Source organism: Bombina bombina, chromosome 11, assembly GCF_027579735.1.
Source record: "Bombina bombina isolate aBomBom1 chromosome 11, aBomBom1.pri, whole genome shotgun sequence".
Lineage (NCBI taxonomy): Eukaryota > Metazoa > Chordata > Amphibia > Anura > Bombinatoridae > Bombina > Bombina bombina.
This window is the reverse complement of record NC_069509.1, coordinates 60,126,641-60,149,461: the sequence shown is the minus strand read 5'-3', so window position 1 is coordinate 60,149,461 and position 22,821 is coordinate 60,126,641. Positions and strand designations below refer to the sequence as shown.

Below are 22,821 nucleotides of genomic sequence, written 5' to 3'. Positions count from 1 at the left end.
CCCTTTAAGTTATAGAAACCTAACCTTGCAAAATACTACAAAGCGATGTAGGAGCTTCAGTATACCTGTCCCAAAAAGGGTATATTCCTGGACTGCAATCCAATGCAAAGTTTGAGAAAAAAAGGATAATTTGAAATGTTTTTAAAGGGGCATAGATATGCATTGTTAATAATTTACCTCTGTTATTAAATTTAACTCTCTTAGTATCCTTTGTAGAAACGTAGCTCCTTTCTATGACAGCATACTTAGGTCGGCTGAAGCGTGTTCACGTTCCTCGAGCACTTTATGTATAACATTCTTATAACCACTGTTTCCATATGGTTCTAAATACACATGCATGCTCCTGAGCCTACTTTAATATGCTCTCAAGAAAAAGAGCTACATTTCAACAATAAATACCATGAGAAAGAGGTACATCTATACTATAACCGCGTTTGTAATGCGTCCGTCACCGTCAGCAGTTGCGCACACATCCTCAAAAGGAATGTTGGCAGTGCGAGGCAGCCAAAAGAATTCACATGGATGCAGCAAAGCTGCATCAAGGTGGATTCTGAAAATGGCAGGGTGGTGAAAGAATCCACCGCAAAAAAAATCCGTCTGCAATAAAAAAAAAAACAACCGTCCGCAATAAGTAATAAAAAAAAAAAACGAACCACCCGTGCGAACTATTAAGAAAAAAATAAATGAACTGCCCGCACAAAGTATTAAGAAAAAAAAAAGAAAAAAAAAATTATTAACCCCTAAATCCGCCAACCCCCACAACACATTAAACCTAATTGACCTATTAACTCTTAAACTGCCAACCCCACAACGTAAAAAACTAATTTAATGACTAAGCCCCCTAACCTTACACCCCCTAAATTAACCCCTTAGTTACATTTAAAAAAATACTACATTACAATTAAAATTTAAAAAAAATGACATTACATTAATCTAAAATTACAGAAAATAAAAAAGCTAACATTACAAAAAATAATAAACACTATCCAAAATAAACAAATAAACCTAATCCCTATGAAAATAAAAAAGCCCCCCAAAATAAAAACAACCCCTAATCTAAGAATAAACTATCAATAGCCCTTAAAATGGAAGCTTTTACAATAAAAGTAAACAAAGTCCCCCCTAACAGTAAAACCCCTCACCCACCAAACCCCCAAAATAAAAAAAAACTAACACTAATAAACTTTAACTACCCACTGCCCCTAAAGGGGCCTTTGTATGGGAATTGCCTTTCTAAAAGGGCATTTAGCTCTTTTTCACTGCCCTTAAAAGGACATTCAGCTTTTTTGCAAATTGCCCAATAAACCCTAATCTAAAAAAAACAACAACAAAAAAAAAACGAACACTAAAGCCCCAAATAGGTACTCACGGTTTCAGAAGTCTAGCGGAGAAGGTCTTCTTCCAGGCAGGTCCATCGTTTTCATCCACAGCGAAGGCGCAGCGTGGAGAAGAGGTCCGAAGAGGTCTTCCCAGATGTACGCGGAGCGGAGGTACAGAGCGGTCTTCCCAGATGTGGCGCTCCTCGGTGGCGGTCCTCGGCAAAGGCGTGGAGGTTCCTCTTAATGCGATCGTCCGCCGCACACTGAAGATTGAATTCAAGGTACCCCATATTTATTGGGGTACCTTGCATTCCTATTGTCTGACATCTTCAAAATCAGCCAATATGATGAGAGGTACTGAAATCGTATTGGCTGATTTGAACAGCCAAAAGGATTTCAGTAGCTCTAATCTTACTGGCTGTTTTGAAAATTTCAGCCAATATGAATGCAAAGTACCCCAAATTGATTCCGGTACCTTGTATTCAATATTCAGTATAAATTGGACATTGGATGAAGACGAGCCTTCATCCCGCCGAGGACCGTTGACGCCACCACAGATGACCACCACCGAGGATCGCCACATCTAGGAAGACCGCTCCGGACCTCCGCTCTGCCGCCTTCGCTATGGATGAAGATGATGGACCGTCTGGAAGAAGACCTTCCCCACTGGACTTCTGAAACCGTGAGTACCTATTTGTGGCTTTATTTTTAATGTGAAAGAGCGGATTTGTTTAGGGCAATGCCCTACAAAAAGCCCTTTTAAGGGCTATTGGTAGTTTATTCTTAGATTAGGGGGTGTTTTTATTTTGGGTTTTTTTTTTTATTTTCATAGGGATTAGGTTTAATTTTTGTAATATGGATAGTGTTGTTTATTTTGTTTCTGTATTTTTACTTTTTATAGCTTGGGGGGTTACATTTTTCACACATAGACTGCCCTCTGAGCAGGCTTATCAACTAGTCTGATAATAAAACACATTGGAAATATTTTATAAATTGTACGCTCTGTCTGAATCTTGAAAGTCTTAGGATAAGTTCCACGTCCCTTTAAGCAATTTATTTTGTATCCAGGTATTTTGAAAAAGCAGAGCTTTATTGCGGATATGTAAAACATAATGTTAACATCCCTTTAAGCAACAGGCTTTATATTATATACACACACCTAACGCAAAACGACAGAGGATATTTCCTAAGCTCTGTTTTAACTAATTTCCTATTTTCTAATCACCACTGAAAAGATAAAAAGTCAACACAAACAGATTTTAACAGCAGATACAAACCAGAAGACTCATCTTATCTGCTCACATTTCTCTTGGAAGAATGGGCATTAGGGACCTTATGTGGTATTAATAATCCTTAGCCTCATATATGATAAAGCCACAACACGGGGTATTTTATTAATCTTAAGTAAATCATAGCAAAAGATTTAGCAACAAACATTCAATGTATTTATTAAAGAGAGAATGTTTTGTCAAATGTGTTCCCTGATTGCCTGATGGAGTGAATCAAATTTTTAAAGAATATCCATTTCACCTTTATTTTGTCATATGAAATAGCTGCATTTCCTGCTGAAACTTCCACCTATACTTACCAATACTGCAGTAATGGCTACAGAAAAGCTATGCAAACAAAGAACATCAGCAGACATTACAGGGACATGAAACCCAGATTTTTTTTAATTTCATGATTCAGATAGAGCATACAATTGTGAATAACTTTTAAATTTATTTCTATAATCTAATTTGCTTTGTATTCTTGGTATCATTTGTTGAAAAGCATACCTAGGTAGTCTCAGGAGCAACAGTGCATTACTGGGAGCTAGCTGCTGTCTGGTGGCTTTGTGATTGGCTCAGCTAGGTCCCAGAAGTGTTGTGCTGCTTCTTCAACAAAGGATACCAATAGAACAAAGCAAATTTGATCATTGAAGTCAATTGAAAAGTTGCTTAAAATTGTATGCTCTGTTTGAATCATGAAAGGAAAATGTTGTGTCTCCTACAGTGGTAGAGGGGAGAGAGAAACAGAAACCAGTCCTTTTTTAAAGGGTGTTCCTACACCTGATTAAACTTTCCCTTTAATAACAAAACATAGGTTTTACAGGCAAAAAATAAATTTAAAAAAAATAAACTTATTCCATTCCACAATCTACCTGAAATAGAATATCTTAGTTTACTGCACATGGAAGTCAAAATTAAAGTCTCATGTTTCAGATATAGCAATTATTAAATACAGTGAAAGTGCATAAGAAAAAAGAAAAAAACACCCTGAATTTTAAGTGAGCAGACTTTTGTTTTCTGACAAATTTAAAAATTGGTTTAAGTCTCTTGTTATCCTTTGTTGAAGGAGAAGCAATGCACTACTGGGTGCTAGTAGGTGAGAAAACGACAAGAGGCATATATATGAAGCCACCAATCAACAGCTAATTGTGGCTGCTCCTTAGCCTTCCTAGACATGCATTTCGACAAAGGATATAGACAGAATGAAGCAAATTAGATAATATAAGTAAGTTGGAAAGTTGTTTAAAATTGTATTCTTTATCCGAATCATGAAAGTTTTATCTTTTACTGTTTAGTTATACAGAGCGAAACAACTTTGCAATATACTTATTGTTTATTTTGCTCCCTTTTCATGTAAATTAACTTTGAAAATTGAGGATTTTCTAATTCTCAGAACTGAAATTACACACTGCAGACTTTCTCAAGGCTAACTCTGATAGATAGATAGATAGATAGATATATATATATTTCCCTAACTGACTTTAACAGATTAGAGCTGCAAAAACAAAATTTCTCTCATGATATCGTTGTCAGCTGCTGACTTAACCCCAGAGGTGTCTGGCTTTTAAAAAAGAATTACTACAAACAAGGTGTTAATTTGTTTTAAAAATGTTTAGACTTGGCTGATATATTATTCTATAGCAACACAACCCAAATGTCCTGGAATTATTTACAGGGTGCTTCTCCTTTAAAGCACTTTATTTTCGTTTAAACGATGTAATCTTTTAACTGCAGATATTATAGTGTATTAAAAATGATTGGTTTTGTTTTTACTAATTTAGGTTGCAAAATCTGCTGTCAAAGAAGAAGTTAAACAAACAGCCAGATGTGAATGAGCAAAAAGACAGATGGATTCTGTTCTTTGTGTGTTTATTCAGTTTTGGGTGATGTTATCAGTCATAGATATATGTTACAGCTACACAGCAATGAGAATAAACTCAAGACATATTTTCCCAAGTTCCCTGGCTCTCTTTGACCCCAAGTTCCCCTGCTCTGTTTTATGTTACAGGAGTGTTTTATTTTTTAAATAACCCTGGCTCAATGTTTGCTAAACAGCCCCCACTAACCTCATGGAAGCCTGAAAGCAGGAAGAAGTGGATAGGGTGTGTGGGGTGGGGGGATATAGCTCAGCAGAAACACTTTAAAACACCTGGAAAAGCATAAGCAGAACGCTCAGACTTTTATAGCGATGGGATTAAGTCATTCATCTTTGGCAGTGTGCCAACAAGCAATGAGGGGGTTAAAAATAAAAACAAGAGCGTTGCTGGAGGCCAAAATATACAGAGAGGCAAGAAGGGGAAGAAAATCAGAAGTGAACGTTTAGCACAAAAGAAGGAAATCAAACGTCAGAAGATAATTATTGGATTAAATTTGAACTTACAAAACAATGGTCTCTGTTCCAATCCATTAGTGTAAAGTGTGTGAAAACTCTGTTTTCAGCTACAGTGATTTTTGGCTTTTTGTTTCGAAATTTCCAAACCACTAGAGGCAGATTCGTTTGGATTACACAAAACTTTCTATTGCAATAATAAAAAGCTCTATTTTTTTTTATACAATACTTTTTTTTTTATTTATTATTTTAAAATCTCACCATACAGAACACAACCACATTTGTTTTTGTTTGCAAATGAACATTCTGCGCAAGTTTGTAGTGTAAATATGTGAGTTAAAGGGACATAAGCCCAAAAACATTTATTTCATGATTCAGATAGAGCAAACAATTTTTAAACAACTTTTCAATTAACTTCTATGATAGTTTTTTCTTTAATTTTTTGCTGTCCTTTGTTGAAAAGCAAATGTGTAAGCTTAGGTGTGTGCATGTGTACGCAGGACTATATAGCAGTCATTTTTCAACAGTGTTATACATTAGCAAGAACACTATTTCCTAATACGTAGGTATCTCTTCAACAAAGAATAACATGAGATTGAGGTAACATTGATACTAGAAGTAAAATGGAAACTTCTTTAAAATTGTATTCTCTATCTAAATAATAAAAGGAAAAAAAGGGACATGAAACCCAAACTTTTTCTTTCGCGATTCAGATAGAGCATGTGATTTTAAATGCCTTTCCAATTTACTTATATTATCAAATTTGTTTCATTCTCTTGGAATCCTTTGTCAAATAATCAGCAACGCACTACTGGGAACTAGCTGAAAACATCAGGGGAGCCAATGACAAATGTGTATAGACACCAATCAGCAGCTAGCTCCCAGTAGTGCATTGCTGCTCCTGAGCCTACCTAGATATGCTTTTCAACAAAAGGATACCAAGGGAACAAAGCAAATTAGATAAAATAAGTAAATTGGAAAGTTGTATAAAATTGTATGTTCTATCTAAATAATGGCAGTTTTTTTACATTCTGACTTTACTGCGCCTTTAAAGGTACAGTTTTCCCTCTCTAGCAGTGCTATGTGCCAGTTTCACATACCTGCTTTCCATTCTCGGTGCTGTGGTTGTTCTGTATCTGTTCCTTGTGGTTATCAACGCTAGTTTCTTCCTTGGATTTCCAGATCTCACCATTGTTGTTCCCTACAGACGGCGTGGGGGGAGCGCTGGAGTTAGACTGCGTCTCAGCGGGTGAACTGGAATCCTTAAGTCGCAGATACTCATCGGTTTCTCTGTCTACAACTAGCAAGCGAGTCTCGTTCTCCATAGCCTTAATACGCTGAACCACCTGGGAGAAAAGATCATTCAGCATGTTAGAAAACAACATAAAACTGATAAAAAGACAAACAGGAAGTGCATGTTTATCCCACAAGGATACAGTTCATTGGCTGACAAGGACAACTCCTACAAACCAGTTAGCAAAAAGGGACACATACAAAAAAAAGCCTGATAACAAAGTAGTTTTAGTCAGAACTTGTATACATGCTTCTTGTTTTGTAAAATATCCTTTTTTAGAGGCAAATAAATAAATTAGCTTTAAAGGGACAGTCTACTTGATTTTTTATTGTTTAAAAAGATAGATAACAACTTTACTATTTATTACCCAGCTTTGCACAACCAGCACTGTTATATTAATTTATTTTATAACCTCTATCTGTTTCTAAGCCCTTGCAGGCCATCTCTTGTCTTGGTGCATTTTATTAGCCTTTCATGTGCACCATATAGATAACATTGTGCTCACTCCCGTAGAGTTATTTATGAGTCAGCTAAAATGCAAGTCTGTTAAAAAAACTGAGATAAGGGGGTAGGCTGCAGAGGCTTAGATACAAGGTAATTACAGAGGTAAAAAGTGAATTAATATAACCGTGTTGGTTATGCAAAACTGGGGAATAGGTAATAAAGGGATTACAGGTTTACCTCACTTTACAGCACCTCACTTTACAGCGCTTTGCTAATACAGCGCTTTGTGGAGCTGAAGTTCAACCTCCAAGGATTTTGAAACGGTGCTGTAATCATCATGAGATTACGAGAAAAGTGACTGGCACTATTTTGTTATGCGCAGTTCACTCTGTTTACGGCATTACAGTGCAATCTGTCTCAGTGTAGTAGTCTGGCATATTGTACCACAGTAATTGTCACTATTTTACAGGTACAGTATTTATTGAATACTACTTGAATATTGTGCTGCGCTAGTGTTAAACTACACGTAGCACTCTTGCACCCCTAATATATGTTAGTTCAAACATGTTTTAAAGTTTTTAAACACACTGGCAAGTGAAAAGAAAGCTAAAACTGCCTTGTTTCACTTTAAGGCGGTTTTCACTTTACAGCGGGGCTCCGGTCCCTAACCCGCTGTATGAGCGGGGTATACCTGTATATATCTTTTTAAACAATAAAAATTCTGGAGTAGACTGTTCCTTTAATGTGGAATAAGGAAAAGAAAGCCCCTGCTTACTGGAGAGATTGGACACAATATAACAACAATCACACACTGAACTGCAAAAGATCTGCAAAGAAAATACATTAAACACTGTCATTTGTTTAGCACATTTCGAGTTGTTTTGCAGTCCAGTAACAAACCCCTTAAAAACACTTGAATATGTTTGTCTTATCATACAGATATAAATGACCACCTGATCAAGCAATCACTGTGCAGCATGTATGGGGTTCAGCAATCTGAAGTGCCAGGAATGCATTCCTGGCTCTGTGGAACAGTGGGTGAAAAAAACAAACACAATGTTCAGGGTTTAATTACATGAAAAAAAAAGTTATTTTTATTATCAAATGCTTCTTTATAACATTTTAAGAGAGTTTTCAATTTACTTTTATCATAGATTTGCTTTGTTCTCTTGGTATCCTGTTTAAAAGCATATCTAAATAGGCTCAGGAGCAGTAATACACTACTGGGAACTCCCGGTGATTGGTGGCTAAACACGTGTCTTTTGTCATTGGCTCACTAAAATATGATCAGCTAGATCGTAATAGTGCATTGACGCTCTGGAGCTGACTTTAATATGTATTTAACATATTTGCAAGAGTTAAGCACATAGTTATATGCAAGGAACCTTGCAATAATAATATGCTCTAACACATACAAAGTGTAAAAATAAAGTATGTCCCTTTAAATTACAAAATCCTGTGAATTACGGAAGAAATGTCATCATTACATTACTAGTGTAAATGCCTTTATTTTGTGTATCACGTTGAATGTTTTTACTTAAAGGGATAGTCTAGTCAAAATAAACTTGTATGATTCAGATAGAGGATGCAATTTTAAGCAATTTTCTAATTTACTCCTATTATCAATTTTTCTTCGTTCTCTTGATATCTTTATTTTATTTTTGGTTCAGAACATGGATAGCGCTTGCTGATTAGTGTCTAAATGTAGCCATCCAATCAGCAAGCGCTACCCAGGTGCTGAACCAAATATGGGCCGGCTCCTAGACTTACTTTCCAGCTTTTTTAAATAAAGATACCAAAAGAACAAAGAAAAAGTGATAATAGGAGTAAATTAGAAAGTTGCTTAAAATTACATGCTCTGTCTGAATCATGGAAGTTTATTTTTGACTAAATTATCCCTTTAAAGGGATAGAAATGTCAAAATTGAAATGTGTGTGGGTGCATTAGAGTGTTAAATAGAAGCATTTCTGCAATATACTTCCATTAGCAAAAATGTTTCTAGTAAAAGTTGTTACTGTTTTGCAGTTGCATATGCACATATGCTCTAAAGGGCCCATGCACCAGTATTCAAGCTCAGAGAGCTGGTAGTGGTGTGTATTGTGTAAGTGAAAACTTAATTTTAGACTTGTGTGCGGCGGAAAAAATTGTTTTGTTTTGGACCGCTTTTGTTTTTTTTCGAATTTCGTTTTCAGATCGATTCGAATTCGGATACATTTGAATATATTAGTTTCGGATTCATTCGGATTTGAATACATTCGGATGTATTCGGTTCGATTCGATTAGTAAATTCGGAAGTTCGGTATGTGTTAGGTAGGATGTGTTGTGTATTAGACTAGTATTATGTACTGTATATTAGATGTAACCCATCTGCATCAACATAAGTACCAACCTCACAGGTACCAGCTACACAATATGCACAGAGCTAGCAGAGGTATATAACCTAATATACAGTACATAATAATAGTGTAATACACAGAACATCCCACCTAAGTACCAACCTCACAGGTACCAGCTACACAATATGCACAGAGCTAGCAGAGGTATATAACCTAATATACAGTACATAATACTAGTGTAATACACAGCACATCCCACCTAAGTACCAACCTCACAGGTACCAGCTACACAATATGCACAGAGCTAGCAGAGGTATATAACCTAATATACAGTACATAATATGAGTGTAATACACAGCACATCCCACCTAAGTACCAACCTCACAGGTACCAGCTACACAATATGCACAGAGCAAGCAGAGGTATATAACCTAATATACAGTACATAATACTAGTGTAATACACAGCACATGCCACCTAAGTACCAACCTCACAGGTACCAGCTACACAATATGCACAGAGCTAGCAGAGGTATATAACCTAATATACAGTGCATAATACTAGTGTAATACACAGCACATCCCACCTAAGTACCAACCTCACAGGTACCAGCTACACAATATGCATAGAGCTAGCAGAGGTATATAACCTAATATACAGTACATAATACTAGTGTAATACACAGAACATCCCACCTAAGTACCAACCTCACAGGTACCAGCTACACAATATGCATAGAGCTAGCAGAGGTATATAACCTAATATACAGTACATAATACTAGTGTAATACACAGCACATCCCACCTAAGTACCAACCTCACAGGTACCAGTTACACAATATGCACAGAGCTAGCAGAGTTATATAACCTAATATACAGTACATAATACTAGTACAAAACACAGCACATCCCACCTAAGTACCAACCTCACAGGTACCAGCTACACAATATGCACAGAGCTAGCAGAGGTATATAACCTAATATACAGTACATAATACTAGTGTAATACACAGCACATCCCACCTAAATACCAACCTCACAGGTACCAGCTACACAATATGCACATAGCTAGCAGAGGTATATAACCTAATATACAGTACATAATACTAGTGTAATACACAGCACATCCCACCAAAGTACCAACCTCACAGGTACCAGCTACACAATATGCACAGAGCTAGCAGAGGTATATAACCTAATATACAGTACATAATACTAGTGTAATACACAGCACATCCCACCAAAGTACCAACCTCACAGGTACCAGCTACACAATATGCACAGAGCTAGCAGAGGTATTTAACCTAATATACAGTACATAATACTAGTGTAATACACAGCACATCCCACCTAAGTACCAACCTCACAGGTACCAGCTACACTATATGCACAGAGCTAGCAGAGGTATATAACCTAATATACAGTACATAATACTAGTGTAATACACAGCACATCCCACCTAAGTACCAACCTCACAGGTACCAGCTACACAATATGCACAGAGCTAGCAGAGGTATATAACCTAATATACAGTACATAATACTAGTGTAATACACAGCACATCCCACCTAAGTACCAACCTCACAGGTACCAGCTACACTATATGCACAGAGCTAGCAGAGGTATATAACCTAATATACAGTACATAATACTAGTGTAATACACAGCACATCCCACCTAAGTACCAACCTCACAGGTACCAGCTACACAATATACACAGAGCTAGCAGACGTATATAACCTAATATACAGTACATAATACTAGTGTAATACACAGCACATCCCACCTAAGTACCAACCTCACAGGTACCAGCTACATAATATGCACAGAGCTAGCAGAGTAATATAACCTAATATACAGTACATAAAACTAGTGTAATACACAGCACATCCCACCTAAGTACCAACCTCACAGGTACCAGCTACATAATATGCACAGAGCTAGCAGAGTAATATAACCTAATATACAGTACATGATACTAGTGTAATACACAGCACATCCCACCTAAGTACCAACCTCACAGGTACCAGCTACATAATATGCACAGAGCTAGCAGAGTAATATAACCTAATATACAGTACATAATACTAGTGTAATACACAGCACATCCCACCTAAGTACCAACCTCACAGGTACCAGCTACATAATATGCACAGAGCTAGCAGAGTAATATAACCTAATATACAGTACATAATACTAGTGTTATACACAGCACATCCCACCTTAAGTACCAACCTCAGAGGTACCAGCTACATAATGTGCCCTGCACAGAGCTAGCACAATAATATAACCTAATATACTGTACAATACTAGTTTAATTGTGATTAGTCCATGGCCATTCGAATGTAACGAATAAATCCGAACTAATTTGGATTTATTTGTTACAAATGCATTCGGGTTAGTTTAGTTTCGATGCTCGGGTAATTCGGAAATTCAAATCGATCCAAAGCTCCGAATTTGACAAATTCGTCCAAATTTCGATTCGGAACTAAATGAAACGCACATGTCTACTTAATTTATAAAAAGTGGATCTTGTGTAAGGGGCGCTGGGCTTAGCAACGCCTATGCCTCTCCTAGTTTTATCCTCTTCCTGGATAGTTTTTCGAATAGTGCAAAGTACAATAATTAGGGAGAGGCGCTTGAAGCACTAGGAGTTAAAATTTGGAGTTTATGGCTTCAGTGTTTTTGAGTAAAAATGCAATTTTGACAATAAGTAAGGATGTGTTGTCGAAAAGATAAAAGAAGGAATAGAACACTGTCCTTAAAGGGATACTAAACCCAAATTTTTTCTTTAATGATTCAGATAGAGCATGTAATTTTAAGCAACTTTCAAATTTACTCCTAGTATCAATTTTTCTTTGTTCTCTTGCTATCTTTATTTAAAAAGCAGTAATGTAAGCTCTGGAGCCGGCCCGGTTTAGGTTCAGCAACGTGGATAACGCTTGTCTATTGGTGGCTACATTTAGCAAACCAATAAGCCAGCGTAACCCAGGTACTGAACCAAAAATGGGCCGGCTGCTAAGCTTTACATTCCTGTTTTTTTAAATAAAGATAGCAAGAGAACAAAGAAAATTGATAATAGGAGTAAATTAGAAAGTTGCTTTAAATTGCATGCTCCATCTGAACCATTAAAGAAAAAATTTGGGTTTAGTGTCCCTTTAACTTAAACACTAATATCAATTTAATTAGGTAGATACAAAGCAAAACATATTGTTAAAAAGTACTTCAAATTCCGCTAAATTCTAAAAGATTGTAACAGACAAATCACACAAATATTCTTATAGTTATAACTCTATCACTTGAATCCCCAAAAAAGCGTATCAGAGGGTGATCGTTACAATGTAACTAATCAATAAATGTCTTTGGTGCAAGTTGCAGACAAAGGAATAAAAGTCCATATATTTTGGTGGTTACAATGTTATTGCTTGATGCCCAAACAGCTTTTGGAATAGTAACTGTTTCAACATAGCTATGTTGGGCATCAAGCAATAACATTGTAACCACCAAAATATATGGGATTTTATTCCTTTTTTTCCAAGAAGGTGAAGTGTTCAAATACTGGTACACAGGCCCTCGCAGCATATGTGCGTATGCCGCTGAAAAACAGTAATAACGTTTACAAGAAGCATTTTTGCTAATAGAAATATATTGCAAAAAAATGCTTCTATGCCAAATTAATATGCCCCCACGCGCATTTCACTTTTGACCTTTCTATTTCTTTTTAAACAAATAGTTATAATTGTGTATAAAAGTGAAAACAAATAAAATAAGGAATTTAACATTGATTGCTGAAAATAAGCATCCTTGGACTATTGTTTCCATTCTCTCTAAACGCAGACAAATATACAGATTGTTTTAACATTTTTGATTCCTTTTTGTTTATAGAAATATTTGCTTAAATCAAATCCCAAGGGGATAATAATATTCCGTACACCCAGGTTTATTTATGGAAACGTTTTTATCTTTTTTTTACTGGGGACAATGAGTATTGTTTTCTATTTTGGGCAAAGAGCCCATCCCTTAGATTCCCATTGGGGAATTTACATAGAAGCCAAGTGGTTAAAGGTTTATTACAAAAATATATGTTCAAAGCAAAAGTCTCTTTCATTTTTAACCAGTAAATACATTGATATTATTAACTAACTGTGAATAGGTTAATTGGATTCTGACTAAAGGGACTGTGTATAAATAAAGTTACATTAAAAGGGACATTCTAGTCAAAGCTGATATGTACATCATGATTAAAAGGATATGAAAACCAAAAATGTTCTTTCATGATTCAGATAGATCATGAGATTTTAAACAACTTTCCAATTTAATTCTGTTATGAATTTTTCTTCATTCTCGTCGTATCTTTCTGGAACACTATATGGCAGCAGTTTTTGCAAGAATGTTATTCATTAGCAAGAGCACTAGATGCCTACCTGGGTATCTCTTCATCAAAGAATATCATGGGAAGTGAATTGGAAACTTTTTAAAAATTATATGCTCTGTCTGACTCACATAAGAAAATGTTTGCGTTTCATATCCCTTTAATATAGGGCATACAATTTTAAGAAATTTTCCAGTTTACTTTTATTATCAAATTCACTTTGTTCTCTTGGTGTCCTTTGTTCAAAAGCAGGTAAGTAGGTTCAGGAGAGTGCAAATTTCTGGCGCACTATATAGCATCAGTTTTGAAAGTATTCTTTTCACAATGTTATACATTTGCAATAGCAATACATGTAGGCCATGTCTGCTGCCATGTATTGCTCCCCTCAAATGCACACTACCTACCTAGGTATGGTCTTTAACAAAAAACATCATGAGAACATAGCAAATTTGATAATAGAAGTAATTTTTTTTAATTGTATGCTCTGTCTAAATAAAAAAAATAAAAAAAATCTATGATTCATGTCCTTTTAATGATATCCTAATGAGCCCAATCTGTGCCGGACTCTGCCCCCTATAAACCACAACTCCTGATCTTCCTAACTCAGCACCAGACTAACCTGTCCCAGATATTGTCCAAGAAATGTGAGGTGCGCTACACAAATCTGTCAACCTCTCTGCTAATCCCTTTACTGGCTTCCTCTTGCCTCTAGGATCAAACACAAAATTCTCACTCTGACATACAAAGCCCTCAACTGCACTGCTCCCCCCTACATCTCAGACCTTGTCTCCATATACTCTCCCTCCCGTCCCCTTCACTCACGACCTCCTACTCTCCTCCTCTCTTGTCACCTCATCACAGTTCCGTTTACAGGACTTCTCCAGACTGGCTCCCATCTTGTGGAACTCTCTGCCTCGCTCCACAAGACTCTCTTCTAGTTTTAAAAGCTTCAAATGCTCCCTAAAGACTCTACTGTTCAGGGATGCATACAACCTACGCTAACCTTTCATTATACCAGTTCCTTTCCTCCATTGCTATCCCCTGAACCCCCTTAGCATGTAAGCTTAAGAGTCCAGCTGTTTGTAGATCACCTTCTTAAGAGCCAACTACAACAGTGCAACTCTTGGCAGGGACCTCTACCCATTTGATCCCTATAACTGTTTTTTTTGTACTCCTCCTTTGTTAATAGCGCTGCGGAATCTGTTGGCGCCCTACAAATAACCGATAATAATAATAAAATAATAATAATAAAGCTGGTAAATTTGTTTAGGGATGAACTCACATCTCTACCAACCTCAGCAACAGTGAAAGATGGAAGTTTCTTTACTTTTTAAAAAAAATATTATTCTTGTGGGGCACTTCACTGCCAACCAACAGAGCAGTGAGTTTATTTTAGGATATATGTTATGTTAAACTTAAAGAATGTGTCACAAAGATAATGCAACCAACACAGTTTGTGTCAAACATTCTTGGAACCACTGGTCTACATTCATTATCTCTATATAGTAAATGTGATAAGCACTTACCTTACACTAGACGTGCATTTATCTTAATGAGGAAACAAATTCTGAAGATTCAGCATTTGGCTATTTTCAGAGCCAGAAGTGCAACACTCTTAGATCTGAATTTGCACAGATCATAGTGTGTTGCACTTTCATCTTTGAGAAAGTGATAGGCGAAACGCGTCAGATGACGCAATTGTAGGGTTAGCAATGAACTTTAAAAGTAACTCACAGTTAACCTATTGTACTAATAAAGCGTTTATTTTAAGATAATTTGTGACTCCTCAAGATCTTTCTAGGGGTTAACGTACTATCCATTTCATCTTGGAGCGTTAGTTATGCTTTTATAATTCGCTTTGCAGGTGGTTTATGTTTAAACCCACTCCCGCTGAGTGGCGTTCAGTGGGGAAGTTGGCCTTCAAATCTGGCGAAAGAAGCGGCTCAGTTTGGTTGTACAATAAATGCAGAGCACACCACTAAACCAAGGACAGTGAGTTAATTTATTTTGTTATTATTAAACTGCACATGTCTACCTTACACGTACCTAAAAACGACTGAATTTAAAAGGGACATTAAACTCAAACAAACCCCAATCAAATGTTTAATAATGAGTGTGAAAAACTTTGCAATGTACTTCCATTATTTATTTTGCTTCTATTTCTTGAACACTCTTCCAATTCCACCAGAAAGGATGGAGTATATCCCAGAGGAAGCTGATAATATGACCCGGTAACATGCTACACAGTTATTGTTTGATCAGTGAAGAGAGTTCTTTTCTAACTAGCCACATAAAAAGAAGGAAGATAAACATACTCAAGAGGTTTTTCAAGGGGTATGTCCCTGGAATGAAAAACAGAAAATTAGGGAACGTGTACTGTACTTTACTAGTTTAGTGTACTATAAAATTAGTTTCCCCTTAATGCATTTCCAATTTGTTGTTATACCAACTGCACAGTATTAAATATATGGGAGACACTGAACCCAAAAATATATGGGAGACACTGAACCCAAAAATTTTCTTTCGTGATTTAGATAGAGCATACAATTTAAGCAACTTTCTAATTTACTCCTATTATCAATATTTTTTCATTCTCTTGCTATCTTTATTTGAAAAAGAATGCATCTAAGCGGGGTTTTTGTCTTTCTTTTTGTTCAGTACTCCGGACAGCACTTTTTTTTTATTAGTGAATGAATTTATCCACCAATCAGCAAGAACAACCCAGGTTGTTCACCGAAAATGGGCCGGCATCTAAACTTACATTCTGGCATTTCAAATAAAGATACCAAGAGAATGAAGAACTTTTGATAATAGTAGTAAATTAGAAAGTTGCTTAAAATTTCATGCTCTATCTGAATCATGAAAGAAAAAATTTGGGTTCAGTGTCCCTTTAAGTTTATTTGGCACATTTTGCCTTCATTTGTGTTATTTTCCTCAATGAAAATGCAAATCATTCAAATGGGCTGAGCTTACAGAGAGCGAGATAAGCCCTCATTATCTAATCTTTCTCTATATACACACACAAAAGAATCTTTATCTTATCACTTTGTGTATTTTCAAAAGGTCAATATTTAGAGAGAGCAATTGGAAATTAAACTCTCTCTTCCCTGCTCATCAGGAGGGTGATAGCATGACTTTTTAATCAACTTTTCCATGTACTTTTATTATCTAATTTGTTTTGTTCTTTTTGTATTCTTTGCTGAAAAGCATACCTAGGTAGTCTCAAGAACAGCAGTGCACTACTGGGAACTAGCAGCTGATTGGTGCCTACGCTTATATGCCTCTTGCCATTGGTTAACCAGATGTGTTCAGCTAACTCCCAGTAGTGCTCCTTTAACAAAGGACAACAAGAGAATGAAGAAAATGGAAAATTGTTTCAAATTGTATGGTTTTGACTCATGAAATAAAAGAAAGGGTTTTATGTCCTTTTAACAAATTAATTACAACAAATAAAAACAAAGAATATGAGCTTATTAAGCTTTTCACAATTGCATTGTATTTATCCACTTCACATTACTGTCATTATACAAGATAACATACTGCAGTGTCGGGTCAGCTTCAGTAAAAATACTGGAACACACCTCTAGGTAGAAGAATGCCCTAATCCTTTTATTATGGTTGATTATGTCTTTATAATGGAGATTAGACACCTGAGAAGGTCATATGGTCAGTGCCAAGGCAGGCAGCTCCCCAATGGGAGTAGAAACATGGTAATGACATATGTAAGAACCTGTACTTTTATTTTTCTTGATATTGCTGTAATTTCAAACAGGAAGCATGTGGTTATTATTCATGGTGCAAGAAAGTTCATAAGATGATACCTCCAGATATAGACTAACAAGCTTCCAAAAGACAACATAGCGCTAAAGTAAGGCATTTTTGGTTTTTATACATCTGAGGCTTGCCAGTGTCCACCAATAGAATGGAACATAAGGTTGAAATCTGCTTCGTGGTGACTAAGCACTTTCACCACTCCCAAGTTGGACATAATGAATGAGCAAATTAGGGGGCAGCATATGTGAGAAGCCACCAATCAGCGGCTGTGTTCAGCACAAGTACATAGCCAGTCTGGAGTGGGCGTAACATCTGCGCTGAATACGTTTGACAAATTTAATTACACAGTTAGATGGGCACAGTAGTAACAAAATGTGACTGCATTAGAGTAATTTAATATTATGCCGTCAAATAATACTTGATGTCTTTTTTTTTTTTTACACACGCTTCTTGTAACAAATTGTCGCCCAAGCAAACTTACTCATGAACAGGTGTCATATGCTCACATGAGACCTCAGTTCAAACTCCATGCAGCCCCTGTAGTTATATACCCACATCAGACCCTGGCCCTGCAGCCCCTGTAGTTATATACCCACATCAGACCCCTGGCCCTGCAGTCCCTGTAGTTATATACCCACATCAGACCCCTGGCCCTGCAGCCCCTGTAGTTATAAACCCACATCAGACCCCTGGCCCTGCAGCCCCTGTAGTTATATAGCCACATCAGACTTCTGGCTCTGCAGCCCCTGTAGTTATATACCCACATCAGACCTCTGGCTCTGCAGCCCCTGTAATTATATACCCACATCAGACCCCTGGCCCTGCAGCCCCTGTAATTATATACCCACATCAGACCCGTGGCCCTGCAGCCCCTGTAGTTATATACCCACATCAGACCCATGACCCTGCAGCCCCCGTAGTTATATACCCACATCAGACCCATGGCCCTGCAAACCCTGTCAGTTATATATCCACATCAGACACCAGGCCACCATTGGCTCTGCAGCCCCTGTTGGTTATATACACACACATCAGACCCCAAATCACCCATGGCCCTGCAGCCGCTTTAGTTATATACCCGCATCAGACCCCAGATCAGGCCCATGGCCCTGTAGCCCCTGTAGTTATATCAGACCCCAGATCAGACCCATGGTCCTGCAGCCCCTGTAGTTATATACCCGCATCAGACCCCAGATCACACCCATGGCGCTTCAGCCCTAATCAGTTATGCATACAGTCACACACACACATATATCAGACCCATGGTCCTGCAGCACCTGCTATTATATAACCACATTAGACCCCAAATCAGACCCATGGCCCTGCAGCCCCTGCTATTATATACCCAGACCAGACTCATGGCCCTGCAGCCCCTATCATGTATATGCTCACATCAGACCCCAGATAACCCATGGCCCTGCAGCTACTGTATGTAAATACTCACATCAGACCCATTGTCCTGCAGCCACTGCCAGATATATGCCCACATCAAAACTTAGGTCATACCCATGGCCCTGCAGACTCTGTCCACATAAGACCTAAGATCAGTACCATGACTCTTAAGTACCTGTCAGTAATAGGCATACATCAGTTCTCAGATCAGCCCCTGCCATTTATATGCCCAGATCAGACCAACAGCCCTAAACTCCTGTGATCTTATGTCCACAGTAGTCCTCAGATATTAACCAGTTAACTGCAGATTATATTTATATTTTACATAAGAAGCAGATCAAAATACTTGACTGCCTGGTTAAACACTGGGAACTGAGTAACCCTAAGTAAACCTTTAAGGGCCAGCTAGCTGATAAAATCTAGCCTTAGACTTACTGTCACCGGTAATCAACAGCTAGATCACATCTACTGATAAATACAAAGTACCAGCACATTCTGAAACCCGAATTCATTCTACAAATAAATATCTGTCAGTTACTAAACAAAGCATCCTGTCTGCCAGGTATCTCTGAAACTGGAGCGCGTCTCCAAAAGTGACGCAGAAAAAGGACGACTGTTAGATAATCTTAGCCTAAACACAGGCCTCAGTGACAACAACAATGTGACACTGTGACAATGACAGGCACTGGGTGACACAGGCTCCCTAAAAACTTCTCACTGATATTATTTTAACACCGCAGATGCCTCATTTGGCAGCGTTAAAAGTCCTAGAAAATTGCTCCTATTGTGCATTCAAAAGACAAATTATATAAACTGCCGAGAACAAGAGGCAGCAAATTACTTTACTCTGAGCTTCATCTCATTTCTGCATTTGTCATGCAGCTTTATCAAGATCTTAACTGACAGTAATAGAGAGATAGAGACCGAGAAAGTAAAATATAAAAAGAGGTGGCTTTACAGTTGTTTTTATTTAAACATTGTCAGCCAATCTGAGTAGCCTTAAAGGGATACAAAACCCAATTTTTTTTCTTTCATGATTCAATTTTAAGCGACTTTACCATTATCAATTTTTCTTCATTCTCTTGCTATCTTTATTTGAAAAGCCAGAATCTAAGCTTAGGAGCCAGCCCATTTTTGGTTCAGAATCTGAGTAGTGCTTGCTGATTGGTGGCAAAAATGTAGTATCCCTTTAAAGGGGCATGACAGTCTTAATTTAAACTTTCATGATTCAAATACATTGTGCAAATTTTAATTTATTTCTAATTTTAAAGTTTGGTGAAATGCTGACTTTACCTTTGTGTTTAAGGCTTTGGGTTAAACACAATTATATGCTAAGAGCAGTGCCATAATAAAATGCTCTAACACAGTGTTTCTCAACTCCCATTCCATGGGACCCCTAACCGGCCAGATTTTCATGAGATCTGAAGAAGAGCACAGGTGAAATAATCAGCTGATCAGTAACCATGGTTACTAAACTGCTCTCACCCATCAGCTGATTATTTCACCACTTTAAGATATCATGAAAATCTGGTCTGTACATGAGGACTGGAGTGGAGAAACACTGGTTTAACAATTAAAGGGACAGTAAAGTCAAAATCAAACTTTCACGATTCAGTTAGAGCATACAGTAGTAAACTTTACAATCTACTTCTATTATCATATTTGCTTTGTTCTATTGGTATTCTTTTTGTTGAAGAGTAAAATGAGGAGAGGCAGTACACTACTGGGAGCTAGCAGAACACATCTTGTGAACAAAAGACAAGAGGCATATGTGTATAGCAACCAATCAGTAGCTAGCTCATAGCAGTGCATCGCTGCTCCTGCACCTGCCTAGGTTTACTTATCAACAAAAGATATTAACAGAACAAAGTCAATTTGATAATAGAAGTAAATGGGAAAGTTGTGTAAAATTACATCTTTATTTGAATCTTACCAATTGGATTTTAACTTTACTTTCCTTTAAAAGCATTTCCTTTTTTGTGCACTTCTTTAAAAAGTGGTCGGTAAAATTTTACCATTGAAAAACAATTGCAGCAAACAAGGAATTAATCCGTTTGAATAATGTTCAGACTCTATGCTTGATATGTTAATTTAGTAGAAGATTGTAGAAAAGCTGTAGTTACAATCTGTTTACTGACACTAAGGCAGGGTTCTTCAAACTAGGGGTCGGGACCCATTACTGGATCACAACACCATGTTTACTGGGTCACGACTTGGGTGTTTGTGTTGGAGGAGAGTGTGTGGTGTGTGTTATATAAGAGTGTTTGGTAAGTGTGTGTGTGTTATATAAGAGTGTTTGGTAAGTGTGTGTGTGTTATATAAGAGTGTTTGGTAAGTGTGTGTGTGTTATATAAGAGTGTTTGGTAAGTGTGTGAGTGTGTTATATAAGTGTGTTTGGTAAGTGTGTGTGTGTTATATAAGTGTGTGTGTGTTATATAAGAGTGTTTGGTAAGTGTGTGTGTGTTATATAAGTGTGTTTGGTAAGTGTGTGTGTGTTATATAAGAGTGTTTGGTAAGTGTGTGAGTGTGTTATATAAGTGTGTTTGGTAAGTGTGTGTGTGTTATATAAGAGTGTTTGGTAAGTGTGAGTGTGTTATATAAGTGTGTTTGGTAAGTGTGTGTGTGTTATATAAGTGTGTTTGGTAAGTGTGTGTGTGTTATATAAGTGTGTTTGGTAAGTGTGTGTGTGTTATATAAGTGTGTTTGGTAAGTGTGTGTGTTATATAAGTGTGTTTGGTAAGTGTGTGTGTGTTATATAAGTGTGTTTGGTAAGTGTGTGTGTGTTATATAAGTGTGTTTGGTAAGTGTGTGTGTGTTATATAAGTGTGTTTGGTAAGTGTGTGTGTGTTATATAAGTGTGTTTGGTAAGTGTGTGTGTGTTATATAAGAGTGTTTGGTAAGTGTGTGAGTGTGTTATATAAGTGTGTTTGGTAAGTGTGTGTGTGTTATATAAGTGTGTTTGGTAAGTGTGTGTGTTATATAAGTGTGTTTGGTAAGTGTGTGTGTGTTATATAAGTGTGTTTGGTAAGTGTGTGTGTGTTATATAAGTGTGTTTGGTAAGTGTGTGTGTGTTATATAAGAGTGTTTGGTAAGTGTGTGTGTGTTATATAAGTGTGTTTGGTAAGTGTGTGTGTGTTATATAAGTGTGTTTGGTAAGTGTGTGTGTGTTATATAAGTGTGTTTGGTAAGTGTGTGTGTGTTATATAAGTGTGTTTGGTAAGTGTGTGTGTGTTATATAAGAGTGTTTGGTAAGTGTGTGTGTGTTATATAAGAGTGTTTGGTAAGTGTGTGTGTGTTATATAAGTGTGTTTGGTAAGTGTGTGTGTGTTATATAAGTGTGTTTGGTAAGTGTGTGTGTGTTATATAAGTGTGTTTGGTAAGTGTGTGTGTGTTATATAAGAGTGTTTGGTAAGTGTGTGTGTGTTATATAAGAGTGTTTGGTAAGTGTGTGTGTGTTATATAAGTGTGTTTGGTAAGTGTGTGTGTGTTATATAAGTGTGTTTGGTAAGTGTGTGTGTGTTATATAAGAGTGTTTGGTAAGTGTGTGAGTGTGTTATATAAGTGTGTTTGGTAAGTGTGTGTGTGTTATATAAGAGTGTTTGGTAAGTGTGTGTGTGTTATATAAGTGTGTTTGGTAAGTGTGTGTGTGTGTTATATAAGAGTGTTTGGTAAGTGTGTGTGTGTGTTATATAAGTGTGTTTGGTAAGTGTGTGTGTGTTATATAAGAGTGTTTGGTAAGTGTGTGTGTGTGTTATATAAGTGTGTTTGGTAAGTGTGTGTGTGTTATATAAGAGTGTTTGGTAAGTGTGTGTGTGTTATATAAGAGTGTTTGGTAAGTGTGTGTGTGTTATATAAGTGTGTTTGGTAAGTGTGTGTGTGTTATATAAGAGTGTTTGGTAAGTGTGTGTGTGTGTTGTATAAGAGTGTTTGGTAAGTGTGTGTGTGTGTTGTATAAGAGTGTGTGGTAAGTGTGTGTGTGTTATATAAGTGTGTTTGGTAAGTGTGTGTGTTGTATAAGAGTGTTTGGTAAGTGTGTGTGTGTGTTGTATAAGAGTGTTTGGTAAGTGTGTGTGTGTGTTGTATAAGAGTGTGTGGTAAGTGTGTGTGTTGTATAAGAGTGTGTGGTAAGTGTGTGTGTGTTATATAAGTGTGTTTGGTAAGTGTGTGTGTGTTATATAAGAGTGTTTGGTAAGTGTGTGTGTGTGTTGTATAAGAGTGTTTGGTAAGTGTGTGTGTGTGTTGTATAAGAGTGTGTGGTAAGTGTGTGTGTGTTATATAAGTGTGTTTGGTA

The 22,821-nt window shown here is 37.0% G+C and overlaps 1 protein-coding gene across 1 annotated transcript in view; it reads right to left on the bottom strand.

Annotated features, from left to right (window-relative positions):
• Positions 1 to 22,821, bottom strand: part of NHERF2 (NHERF family PDZ scaffold protein 2) — a 222,582-nt gene that overhangs the window by 181,766 nt on the left and 17,995 nt on the right. Inside the window, exon 2 of the mRNA XM_053694348.1 lies at positions 6,020 to 6,265. Coding sequence (XP_053550323.1) covers positions 6,020 to 6,265 — 246 coding nt within the window. The remainder of the gene's footprint in view (positions 1 to 6,019; positions 6,266 to 22,821) is intronic.